General features: G+C 47.4%; 1 protein-coding gene across 1 annotated transcript in view; it reads left to right on the top strand.

Annotated features, from left to right (window-relative positions):
• Positions 1-4,172: 4,172 nt before the first annotated feature.
• The window catches only part of LOC310637205 (flavin-containing monooxygenase 3-like), a 34,164-nt gene continuing 19,934 nt past the window's right edge, over positions 4,173-18,402 (top strand). Inside the window, exons 1-2 of the mRNA XM_083357547.1 lie at positions 4,173-4,373; positions 6,249-6,386. Coding sequence (XP_083213673.1) covers positions 6,255-6,386 — 132 coding nt within the window. The 5' untranslated portion in view covers positions 4,173-4,373; positions 6,249-6,254. The remainder of the gene's footprint in view (positions 4,374-6,248; positions 6,387-18,402) is intronic.

The raw sequence follows: 18,402 nt of genomic DNA, 5'->3' as shown, positions 1-18,402 counted from the left end.
CTCAGGAGGATTTATAGTTCTTTTGTCTTTCTGCTATACATGTGAGCATTTATACATCTCTTTGCATTAGAGATCCTTCCAAGGGATATGAAAAGCTACAAGGGGATGTAACAAAAGGAAAAAAATCAACCATTCTCCACTAAATATGAAGAATTTGTGGTAGTTTCACAATGTTCTTGTTGGATTTCTGGAATAGTATGTTCTTGTTCTCTCCTTATAAGATTGGGAAATACTATGCACTAAGCATTATTTCAGCTTCACTAAAGTAGTACAGACACAGCAGAGGCTGTCTTGTGCAAGTGAACAGGAACTGTGTAAAAGTCTCTCTCTCTCTCTCTCTCTCTCTCTCTCTCTCTCTCTCTCTCTCTATATATATATATATATATATATATATATATATATATATATATATATATATATATATATATATATATTGGCTTGCTAACAAAGAATAAAGGGAGACTGTGTGTGTGTGTGTGTGTGTGTGTGTGTGTGTGTGTGTGTGTGTGTGTAAATTTTTTGGATATGAGCTGTCACTGTTGTGACTACAGCCTGTGGATGGCCTTGGGTTAGGCTGAAACAGGCAATAAGATTTGTCCCATGTTTGGGGCCTAGCAAGGTATTCTAAAATACTTAAGAAACCCCCTCACCCCGCTTCTGCACCTGATTTCTAAATACCAGGAAAAGCATGTTAAAAGAAAAGAGAAAATGGCTGCAATTTTCATCAGTTGTCAGAGTGGGAACATCCAATGCTTACAGCGTTGACATCCACATCTTTGTCACCACTGGGCAGCTAACTCAATTTGCTTCCAGTTTGGACATGGTACAATGGGGAATCTCTCTGAGGATTCATCCTGTCACACTTGTCCTGGCACAAAGATGCTTCACCCATAATTTCTGATGAAATGAAGTTCTCCTTAAATGATGCCCGCATTTTTCTGCTTCGGTGCACCAACCACCCTGAACAGTTCATTGGCAGTGAACCCTTCCAGGTTAATTTAGGGGCATCAAGGTGTGCCCTGCTGTTACTGACCATTTGAGGCTCCCGCAAACATACTCTAGCCACTGATTTTCATGGCCATTTACCTTTTGGCAGTGGGGAAGCCAAGACTTCCTCTGCGTGCTAAAAAGCACTTTTCTTTCCCACTTCCCCTGCTGTCAAACGGGTGATAGGTTGGCTTTGAACTGCTTGCTGAAGATTCAGGAAATGAAGATGAAGGCGTGGAAGGTGCAGTATTATTTAAATTAAAATTGAACTACACAAGAGGATAAGGCATTGCCAAGTGTATGTATGTATGTGTGTGTGTACACACACACACACACACACACACACACACACACACACACACACACAAAATTAACCATACAAGGAAACAGTAAGCCATTTCCTAATGGAAAAGCTATTCTTTTATGAAAAAGGGAAAGAAAAAAAGAAGCTACCTAAACAAAAATCTATCTATCACTTTGTTTTCTTTTTACGACTCTGTAATCCCTTGCTTTGGGGTGAAGTCAGGGCAACTGTAGAGCTACCTTTGATTAAAGGTATGAAAAAGCCACCATACATAGGAAAAGCATATATATATTTAGGTACAATCTATTTAGCAGACTCTTAGCCATTTCTTGGAAATCACAGCAGAACTGTTGTTTTCTTTTGAATCATTGCTGTTCTACAGATCTTGTGGAGAGACAAGCTTCTGAGCTGATGCTGCGCAGTTCCTACCACACCCCCATAGAGCACTCAGTTCTTGGGTACTTGTCTTTTCCAGCTTGTGTTGTTTCAAACTTTTCCTTCTTTTCACTCAACAGTTCCACCATGTTGTAATTTATCCACTAGTGCAATATACAACTATGGTTACATCCATTAGGGAAAAAAACACCCTTGTTCTTCATATTTTTTGGTCAGCAGAATATGATTGTGAGTTGGTTTCAAGCTCCTTTGTGAAGGATTGGCAAGTAGAAATGCTGGTGGCAGTGGAAATGCTCATTAGTTGGTAAAAAAAAAGACATGAGCATATATTTTCACAATCCTGGGTACATGGCAAAATGAGGGGTAAAACACTACCCAGTGGATTTATTTTCCTTATTACTTGTGATAGATAGAGCATTTTTAAACCCAAATTTCATGGAAAACAGAATGCAGATCTGTTAATGTAGCTTTCCTCCACCGAGCCTTCTCAGGATTGAGGCCCATCAGATATGTGGACTTCAACTTCCGCAGTATCCTGGGACTTGAAGTTCATATATCTGGTAGGCATGTAAGTGAGCCAATGCTGCCCTCGGCATTCAAGGAACTATATTGCCCTCCGGGTGCCTTGGCATTATAATTCCTAGAATTTTCAAGAAGACATCTCTTTTGAGGTCTATATCTATACATCATATATAACATGACTTTACTGTTGATATTCAAATGCTGGATTGTACCAGTGTCCAGCTTTTGTAAGCGTGCCCAACGGATTGCTCAATTTTGGGAACAAAATACTACTTGTGCTATTTTCCTTTCCCTTATCTTTCCTCACAGAGAATGGAGCAATAGAAACTAGAGCGTTGTCCTGATGGTATTTGCGTCAATTTTAATGGAAATTATGGGATTCAGCAGAAATAAGCTCTGCCAAAACCTCTAGGGTACAAATGCTGATACAGATCACCTCCCTTATACTGAGGGAAGTACTAGAGACATGTAGAGGAAAGAAATAAGTGGTGGCGGCTGCAGCACTTGTAACTTTAAGATGGGATCCCAACTTGGTGTCCAAAGTTCCCACTGAAAGTCACCTTGATGCCTCCTAGTTTCCTGCCTCTCTCTACTTTGTAATTGGCTTTAAATTTTGATTTTGGTTTTGAATGCAATTCTGAAGGATGTTGGCATGTCACAAAAGCAAAAGCCAGTTTCCAGGATTACTTTGGTTTTCAACTAAGTTGGAAAATAAAAATGTTGAGTGACTGCAATTCAGTTTGTAAATGGCCTCTCCTCTGCCAAGAAAGACTTTTGCCTTTCACCCAGATCTTCACAAGAGTTCCCCATTTTCTCAAATTTACATCAGTGTTTCAAGCTGCTGAAGCAAGCTGCTTATCATGCAACCTGTTCAAATATGTTGCATTTGGTGCCCGATTACCTTTGCCCCTTTCTCTGCATATATCTCTTGGCTAATAATCATATAATTCTGCCTTCAATTCTAGTTGCAATGGAACCACTTCCCGATTCCTGAATAAAAAGCTGCTATTTAGCCATTTCTTTCATTATACTCTTTCTCAGAGTAGTTACACTTAACTAACTTGAAATATAGACAGTGGATTCAAGAAGTCAGGCATTACAGAAATTTACTGTACCAGACCTTATTTATGGCAGCATTCTGCTGAACTGAAGACCAGATGCCAAACCCTTTATCTATCTATATCTGCCACAGCTGGTAGTCAGAACTACACCAATTGACCCTGAGGTAGTATATCCCTGTATAGCCTCCATTTTTTTTTCTAATCCTCATTTGAAACATTCCAAGTTGGCCATCCATTCATGTTCTTCTAGCAGTTTCCATAGTTTAGCCCTGCATTGTTTGAGAATATACTGCCTGAGTTTCTCATTTAGTTTGCTTCTTTGATCCTGGATTGAGAAGATCCACATCCTGTTTGAGGCTTGATTGTTATCTTTCTTTTCCTGCTTTTTTGTCTTTTACTTAAATGGATGCAAACAGCATATCCTTTTCTAATTAAAAGTTGCTCTTGGCTTTCAGTAATGTTAATTTCCATTTTCTGAAACTTCACCAGCTCTGCAGCAGACTTTTGGAGGTGCAGCATTTGAAATGTGCCAACTTTGGAAGTTTTCCTAGTGATTCCTAGCATGGGATATATATTTTGGTAACAACCACTAGCTTAGTTAATGGTGTTTTTTTTTCATATAGCGATCACAACCCATAACTCCTGTATGAGTTTCAGTCATTGCCAGCTGAATGTCAGTAAATCAGATCTAAACTGATTTAACCACTTTTCATTCGATGACATTTAACTGTCCTAGCCTTGTTAGTATCCATTTTCTAATGAACCTAACCAGCCCATGGCTCCTTCCTAACTCTAATCATTTAGAAGCAAGTTAACAGTCAACCGTCCACAACAGACACCTGAGGAGTCAAGTAGTTCCCATTCTTCTTTAAAGAGCTGCACTTTTGTATAGTGCATTGCACTTTCCCTAAGAGCTGCCAACACTCAGGAACCACAGTCACCTCACAAGTTATGTAATCTTGCTCTAAAGGAACTCCTCCTATCTTTCAGAGTCAACCTCCAAAACCAGCAGTGAAATTCATTTGGTTTTTCTTGCCAGGGGGTCACTTGTGTGTTGCAAACAAGCTGTCAGAAGAAGGAGAAGAGCAACACAGCTGAAAGAAGTAAGTTGATGGGGGTGGGTGGGTATGTCATGTGTGGAGGGGTGGAAAAAAGAAGAGGAACAGTTCGAGAGCTGGAAGGGGAAAGGGTGAAAAACTACTATGCCAATATTTCTGTCTGATTCTTCTTCTGTATTCCTTAGAACAGCATACCTGAAATTGGAAAGTATAGGAAGGGATGTCCATGCCAGTTCTAGGCTTTGGGACAATGCCAAAATATTTTTTGAGAAAGATTCTTCTTTGCAGAGGCATTTTCCACCTGAAAAATCCAGGTGTATCTATCTGGATTATGAGGCTCCTAAAAAGTTATTGATCCTTAAAAAATGTTTGCCAAGAACTTAGAGGCTAAGGTAAATGTCTCACAAGGGGTAATCTGGCATCACTGTGGAGAAATAAAGGGGGATATCTAGTTGTAATCAGTGTCCAATCGCTGTGATTTTGTTGCATCATTTTCATTTTTTAGCAATCACACAAATAGATATTAGGAATAAGTTTTATTGCACAAGATTTTTTTTCTAAGTAAATTTGTATAGGATTGGATTACGTGGCTGTTTTGTCGATTTTTAATTTCACTGAGAAGAATTATAGATATATACTTACAGTATATATAATGTTTGTGTGCATATATCTCATATATAAGGATGCATCCATTCACACCAATTAGATGTCATATGTAGTCATTTATATATAGTTGCTTTGGATCTTGAACCATACTAACTCCCCAGGCATTTGGGCCAGGAGGTTAAGGCAGCTGTGTTGTTGGTGTGGTTTTATGACTGGGATTTAATGTCTGATTTATTTGGGTATCATGGGTTATTGTAATGTTGTTTAAAAACAACCTTTGTCTGTATGCAGCTCAGATCCACAGTTGTGAGATTGGCAACCGTATAAATTATTATATGTCTCTGGCCAATGGGCTGTCATAACACAGAAGGATGGCATTCATTTTTTTAATAGCAATAGCACTTAGACTTATTTATCACTTCATAGTGCTTTACAACCCTAAGTGATTTACAGAGTCAGCCTATTGGCCCCAACAATCTGGGTCCTCAATTTAGTGACCTTGGAAGGATGGAAGGCTGAGTCAACCTTGAGCTGGTCAGAATTGAATTCCTGGCAGTGAACAGTGATGAGGGTGGAGGTTCGTTCTCCAACCTTGTGGGTAGCATCTTCAGAGGAGTTTAGGGGGTGTCAGTGGTCTTCTGTTTATAAGGGCTCAGGTGTGGGTGTGTCAAGTGAGGGTCTGTGATGGGTCTTGTGATGGGTCAGGTATCAGTCATCAGTGAGGGGCTTGTGATTCGGAGGTGAATTGGTGGGGGGAGGGCCTTCTGTGGGTTAGTTGAGGGTCGGTGCTGTCTCTGGTTGGCCGTGCAGTTGATTTGGATTTATAGGGTTCATAGGCTGGTTGTAGCTCAATGTGCCTGTTGAAGGAATTGTTTGTGGAGTGCCGGGCTTCAATGAACTCACAAGCGTGGCAGGTGGTAGCATGGCCAATCATTTTAGCGTTGCTCCAATCAAACTGGTGTTATTTGGTGTTGGTGTGGGTAGAGATTAAGGATTTTGGATTGTGGCGTTTGACTGCCAGCCAGTGTTTTTGGATCCTGGTTTTTAATTGACATGATGTTTGTCCCACATAGCATTGGTTGCAATCGTTACAGTTGATTTTGTAGATTACATTGTTTCGTTCCTCCTTCTGTATCTTGTCTTTGGTTCTGGATAATTTCTGGCAGAGCGTAACTGTGGGTTTGTGGGCTGTTGCTATTCCTAGGGGTTGGAGAATTTTGCCTGTCAATTCTGCAGTACTGCATTCTAACCACTGTGCCACCATGGTTCTTAATGCAAGAATAAGCATGGTTTGAACATTTCCTTTCCCACTAGGAAACCATGGTACGCCGTGTAGCAATTATCGGAGCAGGAGTGAGTGGCCTCGCATCCATAAAATGCTGCCTGGATGAGGGACTGGAACCAACATGCTTTGAGAGGAGTGAGAGCATTGGCGGATTGTGGCACTTCACGGTGAGATCTAAATATCCCACTTGTGTGACAAATGTACTGGGCTTGAAACTTACTTGTGTATGCTGGAGCTCTTCTTATACCTGGAGAGTCCCATGTCTGTTTCTTTGGTTGACAAAATATTTGATACTTTTTTTAGGTCTTATCTCAAAATATCTTGGATTTGGAGGGATATTAGAAATGTTGCTTGTAGTGGGTAGTGAAACACTTTATAAAAACAAGATTATTGTGAAATTGTATAAACAAACATGTATATGCATTATTTAGCAAACATGAGCTTCTAACTCACTTCACTGAATGTATATTACCAAAATCGTAGTGGGACACAAAAGCTTGGCGGTTATATGAAAAAATTTTATTGGTGGTCTTTGCTTTCTCAGATATTATGAAAAGTCCCCTCTTTAATTTGTTGGAGTATATGCAGAAGTACTGACCAGAGTTTTATTCAGTTCATCGAATATTTTAAATAGGTAGTACAGTGTTTCTCATTCATGGTAACTTGAAGATATATAGACTTCAATTCCCAGAGTTTACCAGCCTTATTGGCTAGGGAATTCTGGGAGCTGAAGTCTCAACATCTTCAGTTTGCCAAGGCTGGGAGACTGAGGTAGAGCATAGGTGTCATTCATATGGCTATATCTCTTTATTCTTTATATGGAGCAGGTCTCAAATCATGCAGAGCTATAATAGAATTCAAGAAAAAAATGAGCACAGTTCCTCCTCAGACTAACAGCTTGAATGCATGGAAGTTGGGAATAGATAGGAGGAGTTCAGTGTACATTATACCTGCTAAGCCTTCCGCAGATTTATGTCTGAACAGGATGTCATTATTTGGAGAATCCAAATAAACTGAAAACCCAGGAAATCTGAGCAGGCCCCTTGGAGGGAGCTCAATAAGATTTATTTGACCAATCAAGTATCTGTTAAATCATTTAATAATATCTTTAATCCCATTTATATCCCGCCCTTCTCCGAAGACTCAGGGCGGCTTACAATCTAAAGCACAAATCAATGTGCTTAGCAATAGCCTTCATTCTATGTAATAATATCCCCAGTAGGTCCATTGTTTCCAAGGGTAGCTCTTGCAAGCTCCAATTAACCTTCATTGCTTAAAAACAGGCACTTTATAGGCTTACCCAGTGCAATTAAAGAGACTTTAGAGCAGGGCTTTTCAATCTTTTCACAGACTGTACCACTTTTAGATCTCCAGGGTCTCTTCCAACTCACTTATTCTGTAAATTATCTAAGAAGTCGGTTTTCCGGTTTCAAGATGGCGGACGTGCTTGTCCGAGCTCCGTGAGCTCCGTGAGTCCCAGTTTGGAGGTGTCCTTTTGGAGCCCCTCAGGAGCCTTCGGGCTGCCTGGGATGTGGATTGGGGGACGAGGCAGCTAACCTGCGAGCTTTTTCATCTGTCTGCCTTCGTTTGCCTTCTGCCTTCTGCCGCTTGCCGCTTGCCGCTTGTCTTTTTTTTTTTTTTTTTTTTCGGGCCGCCTCTCAGCTGTTCGTCGCCGCCTCCGGCGTTCCCTGCTGTTCTTGCTGTTCTCTGCTGTTCCCTGCTGTGCCGGACCGGTTGGGCTGCTTGCTGCTCTCAGACGGGTTCTGGTCGGCGAGGAGGACGAGGAGGACACTTGCGGGTGCGTTTGGGGTGGCGGTGATGGCGGCGGCGGCGTGGGCGCTGGCGGCGGCAGTTTCTCGGGCTGCGCTCGGTGCGGCGCTCGGTGGCGGCGTTTTTGCTTCCCCGGGCCGTTTCGGGCCGCCCTTAACATCTTCGGGCTGCCTCTGGTTGCCGAGAGAGACGCCTGTGGGTCCGACTTGGCGGCGGCGATGGCGGCGACGGCGTGGGCGTTGGCGTTGCCGCTGGTAGCGGCGTCTCCTGGGGCCGCATTCGACGGCAGAGATGGCCTGCATCCGGCGACGACGGCGGCAGCAGTGGACTTGGGCCGTTCTCAACGACCAGCACTAAGCGGTGGCATTCCTGGGGCCTCTTGGCCCGAATGGCAACACTTGACCTGTTTTTGGGCCACCTCGGCGGCATCAGTGTTTTCTGGCCTATTTGGGCCGCTTGTGGAGGCCAGTGACTGGCTGCGATGTTTCTCGGGCTCTCGGCCCCTCCCGCCGGCGGTGGTGCTTTCATCTCACCCCAGACTGCATCAGGCTGCTTTTAGTGACGCTATCGTCCTCGGGCCGTTTTGGCGGCGGAGAGGGCGACTGAGAGTTATCCTAGCAGCGATGATGCTTCCTGTGCTGCCTCGGACCGCTTGTGTTGGCAACGGCGTCTTTGGACCGCTTCAATGGAGCAACAGGCGGTCTTTATACCACCTTTGGACCGCTCTAACGGCAGTGACGCTTTTAGACCATTTCGCCCATTTTGGCCCGTCTACTCTTCTGCCTGAATATATAATTTTGTCTGCCTCCCCCTCTCCCCTTTGGATTTGGTCGGTCCTGGGTATCAGCCATGGTGGGAGAGTGGCTGACTTTTACATCTGCAGCCCCATAGAGGTGGGAGCTCTATGGGGCATGCCTACCCAGAGTATATCTTTGACCATCCCCAGGTACAGAGTTGCAACTTGCCGTGAGAGGGCGGGGGTGACCTGTTTACTGGGGCACCCAGCTAAGTGGCAGTGCAGCTGGGTGTGGATCCAGATATTTTCTTTTCCGGCCTTCGACCCTCCTATGGACTTGATCATCTCCAGGACTACCTATTCTGGACTTGCTGGACTAACATGCGACAATATACTAGCACGGACTTGCTCGCCCTCAGGGGTGCCCCCCTCGCCTGGGTGCGACCCGCCTCTTTAAATTCTAACCTCGATGAAGGGCCCGAGTTCTGGGTCTCTGAGAGATGGCTGGGTAGGGGTAGGGGCCGTCAACATAAATGTAACAAGAGGCCCCTGATTTTGTTTTTATCAAAAATTTTTACGGGGTTGGGGAGGGGGTGGGTGATAGGGGTTGTTTGGCTTTGGGGGGCGGCCAATCAACCATAGTTCAGGCCAGACTTGGGTCTGACCGCGCGGGGGGAGAACGAGGGGTCGTTGTCTCCGGGGCTCATGAGCGGGTCGTGGGATTACCAATTCCCACGACGGGGAATGGCAGCAGGCGGATAGACAGGGGGCCATATCGTTACCGGGAGCGCCGTCTCCGCTATTTGCAAGCGGTGGGGCGCTCCGACCCTCTGCTTCTTTCCCGAGGTTCCGGGAGCGAGGATGTGCAGCCTCCTGAGCTCCGGCTGGTGTACCTGAATGCCAGGTCCGTGGTCAACAAAGCTCCCCTTATTAGGGATTTAGTTGAGGGTGAGCATGCGGACCTGGCTTGCATCACGGAGACTTGGTTGGGGCCAGAGGGTGGGGTCCCTTTGGTTGATCTTTGCCCACCAGGCTTCCGGGTGCTACACCAGCCTCGAGCTCAGGGTAGGGGTGGGGGAGTGGCGGTGATCATTAGGGAGACCTTATGTCCGCGGGAGACCACCGTTCCTCAGATAGTCGGGTGTGAGTCTCTCTTTATGAGATTTGGCTCTGGGGCGCAGTTGGGCTTGCTGCTCGTGTACATTTCGCCTAGTCGCGTAGCGGCAGCCCTGCCCGAGCTGCTCGATGTCCTCTCAGGGTTGGTGGTTGAGTTCCCCAAACTTATAGTTTTGGGAGACGTCAACCTACCATCCCTGGGAGGTTCATCTGAGCTTGCTCGGGAGTTCATGGCTTCCATGACGGCCATGGACCTGACGCAGGTAATTTCTGAGCCAACTCATGAGGGAGGCCACACCCTTGACCTGATTTTCTTATCTGGACGGTGGTTGGATGATCTTGGTGGGGGCTTTCCACTTACTATGCCCCTGTCATGGACCGATCATCACCTCCTGCGGCTGGTCTTCCATTTTGCCACCCCTCGCCGTGGAGGTACGGAGCCAACTAGATGGTACCGCCCCAGACGCCTAATGGATCCTGAGAGATTCCAAGCGGCGCTGGGGTCTCCACCTGCCTCCATTGCTCACAGCTCGGCGGATGCCTTAGTGGAAGCCTGGGAAAGGGCAGCCACTGAGGCACTCGACCGGGTTGTACCCTTGCGGCCCCTGACCCGGCACAGATCCCAGCGAGCTCCATGGTTCTCCGCGGAGCTCCGGGAGATGAAGCGGCGGAAACGGGGCCTAGAGAGCTGCTGGAGGTCCAGCCGATCTGAACCCGACCGATTGCGGTTAAGAACCTATATTAGGTCTTATCTCGCTGCGATGAGGGAGGCGAGGTGTAATTACTTCTCTACCCTCATCGCGTCCGCAGACAATCGCCCGGCCGCCTTGTTTAGGGTGACTCGCTCCCTTCTTAATCAGGAGGTGAGGGAGGATCCCTTGCAGGGTCGTGCCGAGGAGTTTGGTCAACATCTGTTGGATAAAATCGCTCGGATTCGGACCGGTTTGGACTCCAGCTGGGCAGAGTCTGACGATCAGGACACGGGCGGTCTTGTCAATGTTATCTGGGAGGAGTTTGATTCTGTGACCCCTGATGAAGTGGACAGGATTATGGGGAAGCTGAGTTCCACCACATGCTTATTGGACCCGTGCCCTTCTTGGCTGGTTTACGCAGCTAGGGAGAGGACACGAGGCTGGCTCCAGGCGGTTATATCTGCTTCTTTGAGTGAGGGTTATTTCCCCACCGTCTTGAAGGAGGCGGTGGTGAGACCTCTCCTCAAGAAGCCTGCCTTGGACCCAGCTGTATTGAACAACTTCCGTCCAGTCTCCAACCTTTGCTTTCTTGCGAAGGTTGTTGAGAGTGTGGTGGCGCATCAGCTCCCTCTGGTCCTGGATGAAGCGGATTATCTGGACCCTTACCAATCGGGTTTCAGGCCCGGGCACAGCACGGAGACGGCATTGGTCGCTCTGGTGAATGATCTCTGGAGGGCTCGGGATAGGGGGTATTCCTCTGTCCTAATCCTATTAGACCTCTCGGCGGCTTTTGATACCATCGACCATGGTATCCTGCTGCAGCGTCTCAGGGGATTGGGAGTGGGAGGCACGGTTTTTCAGTGGTTCTCCTCCTATCTCCTGGGACGCTCGCAGTCGGTGTTGGCAGGGGGGCAGAGGTCGACCCCTAGGACTCTCGCTTGTGGAGTTCCTCAGGGGTCGGTCCTCTCGCCTCTCCTGTTCAACATCTATATGAAGCCGCTGGGTGAGATCATTCGTGGTTTTGGAGTTGGGTATCATCAATATGCTGATGATACCCAACTTTTTATTTCGACCCCAAACCACCCCAGTGATGCCCTCGCTGTGATGTCCCGTTGCCTGGAGGCGGTTCGGGTCTGGATGGGGAGGAACAGACTTCAACTCAACCCTGACAAGACTGAGTGGCTGTACATTCCGGCTTCCCGAGACACCTGGGATGTTCCACCTCTTTCTATGGGGGGTGAGCTTTTACCCCCTGTGGATAGGGCTCGCAACTTGGGAGTCCTCCTAGATTCACGACTCACTTTGGAGGATCACATAGTGGCCGTGACTAGGGGGGCTTTTGCCCAGGTTCGCCTGGTGCGCCAGTTGCGGCCCTATCTGGATCAGGAGGCCTTGTGTACGGTCACTCATGCGCTCGTGACCTCTCGCCTAGACTACTGTAACGCTCTCTACATGGGACTTCCCTTGAAGACTACTCGGAGGCTCCAACTGGTACAGAATGCGGCCGCGAGAGTTGTCTTGGGAGTTTCCCGGTACTCCCATGTTACACCTTTGCTCCGTGAGCTGCATTGGTTGCCAGTTGTCTTCCGGGTAAGGTTCAAGGTTTTGGTTATGATCTTTAAGTCCCTACATGGCATGGGTCCGCGATACCTCGAGGACCACCTGCTGCCGGCGTCGACTCCCCTCCGCCCTGTGCGCGCCCACAGAGAGGGCCTCCTCAGGGTGCCTCCTGTCAAGGAATGTCGACTGGTGGCCCCCAGGGGGAGGGCCTTCTCTGTGGGTGCTCCGGCGTTATGGAATCAACTGCCGGTCGAGCTCCGGATGGCATCAGACCTCCGATCCTTCCGTCGCGGGTTGAAGACCCATTTATTTGAACTAGCGGGTCTGGCCTGATGGGGGTACTTGGGTTTTTTATTGGTTTGTTTTAGTATTCTGGTTTTAACTTGGGCATTAATTTAATTATTTTTTAATGTTTGTATTGGTGTTTATATTTATGCCCTGTGAACCGCCCTGAGTCCCTTTGGGAGAAAGGCGGTATAAAAATCTCAATAAATTAAATTAAATTAAATTAAATTTTAGGATATGGCAATATTCGAGTACCATCAGTCGTCTAGCAGGGTGTCAAAAACTTGATAACCAAAAAAAGGGGAAAAAAGTGATACAGTCAGTGGCGTAGCGTGGGTTGTCAGCACCCGGGGCAAGGCAAGTAATTTGCGCCCCCTAACCCGTGGATTTTAGCACTCGAGTCTCTTCCACTAGCTCAGGAATTCTGGGAGTTGAAGTCCATGAGTCATAAAAGAGCCAAGGTTGCCTACCCCTGAGTTAGGTTCAAGGCAAAAAAGGGTCTCTGGAGAAGAGGGAAAATGCTAGTTTAAAACTGAAACAAGGCAACTTTAAGGTGCCTCAGCTGTGATTTAGGATGAGACAAAGAGAGGACATGGCGTTGAAAATGGTTAATGGGGCATGTTTGTTCCACTCTTAGTGGATGTCAAGATAAACCCCACGAGAGAATGACCTTACAACAGATGTGAATAGGCTTGGACTACGTTTGTAGATTGAGTGCATACATCACATGGAGCGATGATGGGCTTCATCAAGATTTATGATCCCACAATTGGCTAGTTTTCTCCATCTTGTCCTAAACCCTGGATACCAACCACGGTTTATGGCTTAGCATGTGGTGTGGGGTAACCCAACATGTTAGGCAACAAACAATGACTTCCAACTTACAATGCCTCAGCTTCCCAAGGTTATTCCAAATTGTCCATATTCCAGATTGTTGCCTCCTGCAGACCCACAGTCCAGGCTACCCCCTTCCTCCCCCTTTCCCCTCCCAACCCGGGCTCGCTCGATGTCCTGGATTTCAAGTCCCAGTCATCACCAATTCGTCCAGGGTCAATCAAGGATGAGGGATGCTGTAGTCGAACGTACTGGGAAGTCTCTGCTTACCTGGGAATGAATCTCACGGAACTTGCTTCGGCTACTTCTCAGCACAGAGGGGATTGGACTATAAAGTGACCTTATTAAATTCAACACGGATTCGAGAGTGGGTCTTGTCAATTTCTCGGACCTACCCCCCAAAGGGAAAACTCTGAAGTCCCGTTGACTAGTCAATTTCAGGCAGATTCCTCTTCCCAACTAGGACTAGGACAAGCGCCGTTCTCTTCCTTCCTTTTCTGGCAGAGATTTCAGGAACTTGGCACTACCTGGACTTCCGTCCCTCTCCAGTCACCTTCCTCCTCTCCTCAATACCTTCCGGACAAGGTACATTGCCCCCCTCCCCCTCCTTACCCCACAATAGAAACCCAGTGAAACCAATTGCCCAAAGATAGCGGCTGTCTCAAAAGTGAACTTCCACGGCTGAGGGGAAGCTCTTCCGAATTCTCAACCTGGGAGCTCCCGTTTGTCTTGGTTAAGAGGAAGTTCAAGATCAGGGGCAGCCGCCGAGTGATTTTGAGAACCGCCCATCTGTTCCTCTTGCTTAAATGGAGGGTGATGGATTGGTTATTTAGATTTAACACCGACGCCTTCATTCAGGCCCCGTGAAGACGGGCGCGACCCGGCGAGTTCACGACTTCAGCAACCGGGTCTTCTGAATCTAAGAGAGAAGGGGGGATCTCATCTTTACCTTTACCTCCGGGAAAGGAGATGGGGGCGGGAGCTGGGTCGGGGGGGCCGGGCTTGCAGGTTGAGAGCCAAGCGGAGGAGAGCCGCGGCGGGAGAAAGAGAGGGAGGCGAGACGCCGCCAAGCCTCCCCACCCCCACCCGAGAAAGGAGGCAATCCGCAGCCGCGAGAGGACGGGATCCCGCTCTGGCTGGGCGCAGCAAATGCGGTTGCTTTCTATGCTCTGCCCACTCGCTCGCTCCTCCGACCCTCGGCGAAGCGGAATCGTCCCCCTCCGGCGAGCTTAATGGGCGCCCCCCCAGATGTTGCGCCCGGTGCGGCCGGCCCCCCCTGCACCCCCCATGCTACGCCACTGGATACAGTACAGGTAGTCCTTGGCTTACAAGAGTTCACTTAGTGACTGTTAGAAGTTACAATGGCACTGGAAAAAGTGCCTTATGACCATTTTTTCACACTTATGACCATTGCAGCATGACCCCAGGGTCACGTGATTTTCATTCAGATGCTTGGCAACTGATTCATATTCATGATGGTAACAATGTTTCAGGGTCATGTGAGCCCCTTTTTCAATCTTCCGACAAGCAAAGTCAATGGGGAAACCAGATTCACTTAACAACCGTGTTACTAATTTAACAACTGCAGTGATTCACTTAACAAATGTGGCAAGAAAAGTCATAAAATGGGACAAAACTCAATTAACAAATTTCTCACTTAGCAACATAAATTTTAGGCTCAGTTGTGGTCGTAGGTTGAGGACTATCTGTATCCCCACTTACCACACTTTTATTGGGAAACTTGTGTCTGTTTCTCTGACATTAATCTTTGCATTGTTCTTTCCCCTTCTTTCCCTCCGATTGTCTCAAAGAAGCCTCTCCTCTACTCCGTCTCTCTTTCTCCGTCCCCTTCTCTTTCCCCGTTGTGTTTTTTTTTCTCTCCCTTTCCTGCCAAAACCTCCTACTTTTATATCCTCTCCACTTCCCCCCCTCCTCCTTTTCTCTTTAGTGCAGCTCCAGCTGACTCCTCTTCCCCAGGTTGCCTGCTGTTCCCGGAAGTGCCAATCAGCTGGAGCTGCACACCAATCCTTGGCACTCTGCCAAGCCCTGGCAACACCAAAGATACAGCTGACTCTCCCACAGGCCTATGCGGTGCTGCCACCGCTTCAGCTCATCCCCTCACTACACTTTTTTTTACAGTGCTTTTCAGCCCGTCGTACACATACCATACCACCTGCCAGGTGCTGAAGTACCACCAGTGGTACGCATACCATGGGTTGAAATGCACTGCCCTAGAGGATGTCTTGGAAACATGTATAGCTTTGATATGAACTCTGTTCCAGGAGGCACCATCTCTCATTTCCACACGTGTCCCAGTCCTGATCCTGTGCAAGAGTGAGAGATTAACAGACGAATTAGATAACTTTTCTGGTACAGAAGAGCACTCAAAAGCATTGACTTATGCTTGACTTGGTCAGTCCTGGAGTCTGAAAGATAGAAGGGGTGAGGGAGATCAATGCCTAAAAATTCATGGTCAAATATGTGGTAGTGGCAATGCCCCCTCCTTGAATGCGTAAGATATCCCAAATAGGAGATTTGAGGGGAAGATTTAAAATGCTAGCCCGTGGGATTCCTGCCTTCTGCCCTCCCTCCTTCCTCCCCTCCATGTTTACCAAATGGACTCTTTTAATTTTTAATAAACTTAATTGCATATTGCAGTGAAAGCACATTGGGCTGGCTCCAATTACCCTTCATCAGATTTCTCTGTAGGCTATAATTAAGAAGTCACAGGCAGTGGCCAATAGCTTCCATATTTCATTAGGAAAGGTGTAGCAAATCCCCAGGAGTCAGGCCTAACTCAAAAATATTATATTTTAATCTCTTTGAAACAGTTTCCATTTCCAATTTACAAAAGCTTTAAAGTAATTAAAACATTACAGCTAATTTTTAAAAGTCCACATAAAAACAAGAATCAGGCATCTGAGTTCATGTTTCACTTTGCTTTGCTCCTACTTTACTTTTTTGGGTTGTATATTTTATACTGCAAATGTGTGGGTATGGATTCCCAGGCTGGAAGATTAAAGTAAGTTATAAATACTCCAGATAAATATTTTTCAAGAAACTATTATTACTACAAGTATTAGTTTGCAACTGATGTTATATATACTTACATTATATATATGTTTGCAAAAGATAATGCACTATTTAATGCAGAAAATAGCAGGAAAAAATTTACTGTATTGCAAGGCAGGATAGCTCTTAACATGAAAAGTCTCTCTTCAAGTTAATAAGTGTTATTTGATAGGACTTTGACATCTGTCTTCTTTTTGTTGCCTGGGAATAAGCTGTGGGTTTGCTTTTTTCTTGGTTATGCAATCTTTCATAGCCATCTGCAGAATATTAGTTAAAATGCAAACATGTTATGTAACATGAAATGCTGCTTGACTGAGTTCTGGCCACCTTAATCTTTTGGCGTGCTTTGAAACTGGCAAGGTCTTTGTGAAGGCTGTAGGGCTTTTCTGCACTTCAGCCGTAAACTGCTGGACTCCTAAGAGTAAACCAGCTGGAAATTTTTTTATTTTTTTAAAATTCCATTTATATCCCGCCCTTCTCCGAAGACTCAGGGCGGCTTACAAGCTTAGCAGTAGCCTTCATTCTATGTATATGCCTGCTTATTAGGGCTTTCACACACCTCCGCAAGCGGCATTATTACAAAGTCAGCTTAATTGCCCCCAACAATCTGGGCCCTCATTTTACCTACCTCGGAAGGATGGAAGGCTGAGTCAACCTTGAGCCTGGTGGGATGCGAACCTGCACTAATTGCAGGCAGCTGGTGTCTGGATTGCATTTTCCAAGTTCTGACTGTGGAATTCACTTTTTTTTTTACATCTCCTGGAACAGCAAAAGAAAAAGAGAGAGAAAAACACCAGTGTTACTGTTAAGTAGTCGGCTCTTTGGTGCAGGAAGGAAGACAAGAGGCTGAGTACAGGATAACAGATACTTTATTCTTGCTAGAACTGTACTGAAACTTGGGCTGCAACCAGCCACAATATATAGTCTAGCCCAGGGGTCAGCAACCCAAAACAGCAAAAGAGCCACTCGGAACTGGTTCCATCATACACACAAAAAAAGTGGGAGCAGCAAAATGTGCATGCACATGTGGGCACGCACGCACATGCGCAAAAAAAGCAAAAAATACACCACCCCCTACGCCCGCACCGCATCCTGAGCTGCACGCACCTGTCGCTGCCCAGTGCCGCCAGCTTACGCGGGGGGGGAGAAACTCGCAGGCGACGGGCACTGGGTTGCGGTGGCGCCTTCAGCCCGGGCACCGCCGGAGCCACCCGAGCACCCTCTCCCGGGACCTCCAAACCTCTGCGTTTGATGAATGCAGCAGCTCTTCAAATGTGGAGGCGGAGGTTTGGGGAGCTGCGCAGCACTCTAAACCGCCGCTGCCCCGTTTGTAGAGCTGCTGCATTCCTCTGCGTTTGAAAGAAACATGAACGGACGCAGCAGCTGTGCAAAAAGGACGGTAGCAGTTTGGAGAGTGTCTGCGCACCTCTCCAAACCGCTGCCATCCCATTTGGAGACCTGCTGCGTTCGTTTATGTTTGACGAGCGCGGCAGACCTCCGAACGGGACGGCGGCGGTTTGGAGAGGTGCGCGCGTACCTCTTCAAACCGCCGCCGTTCCGTTTGGAGACCTGCCGCACTCGTCAAACATGGACAAACGCGGCAGCTGCACAAACGGGACAGCAGCGGTTTGGAGAGGTGCGCGTGCACCTCTCCAAACCATCGCCGTCCTGTTCGGAGACCTGCTGCGCTTGTCAAACATGGATGAACGTGACAGCTGCGCAAATGGGACAGCGGCAGTTTGGAGAGGTGTGCGCGCACCTTTCCAAACCACCGCCGTCCCGTTCGGAGACCTGCCGCGCTCGTCAAACATGGATGAACGTGGCAGTGGCGCAAATGGGACGGCGGCAGTTTGGAGAGGTGCACGTGCACCTCTCCAAACCTCCGCTGTCCTGTTTGCGCAGCTGCCACGTTCGTCCATGTTTGATGAGCGCGGCAGGTCTCCGAACAGGACGGCAGCGGTTTGGAGAGGTGCGCACGCACTCTCCAAACCGCCGCCGCTCGTTGGGAGACCTGCCGCGCTCGCCAAACATGGACGAACATGGCAGCTGTGCAAACGGGCCGCGGCAGCTCTCCCAACGAGCGGCGCCACTGCCCGTTCGGGCGGATGTGCACGTGCA

The sequence above is a fragment of the Vipera ursinii genome (genome assembly GCF_947247035.1).
Source record: "Vipera ursinii genome assembly, chromosome: 3".
Taxonomy (NCBI): domain Eukaryota; kingdom Metazoa; phylum Chordata; class Lepidosauria; order Squamata; family Viperidae; genus Vipera; species Vipera ursinii.
The sequence above is the reverse complement of the archived record's forward strand: the minus strand, read 5'-3'. Positions and strand labels throughout refer to the sequence as shown.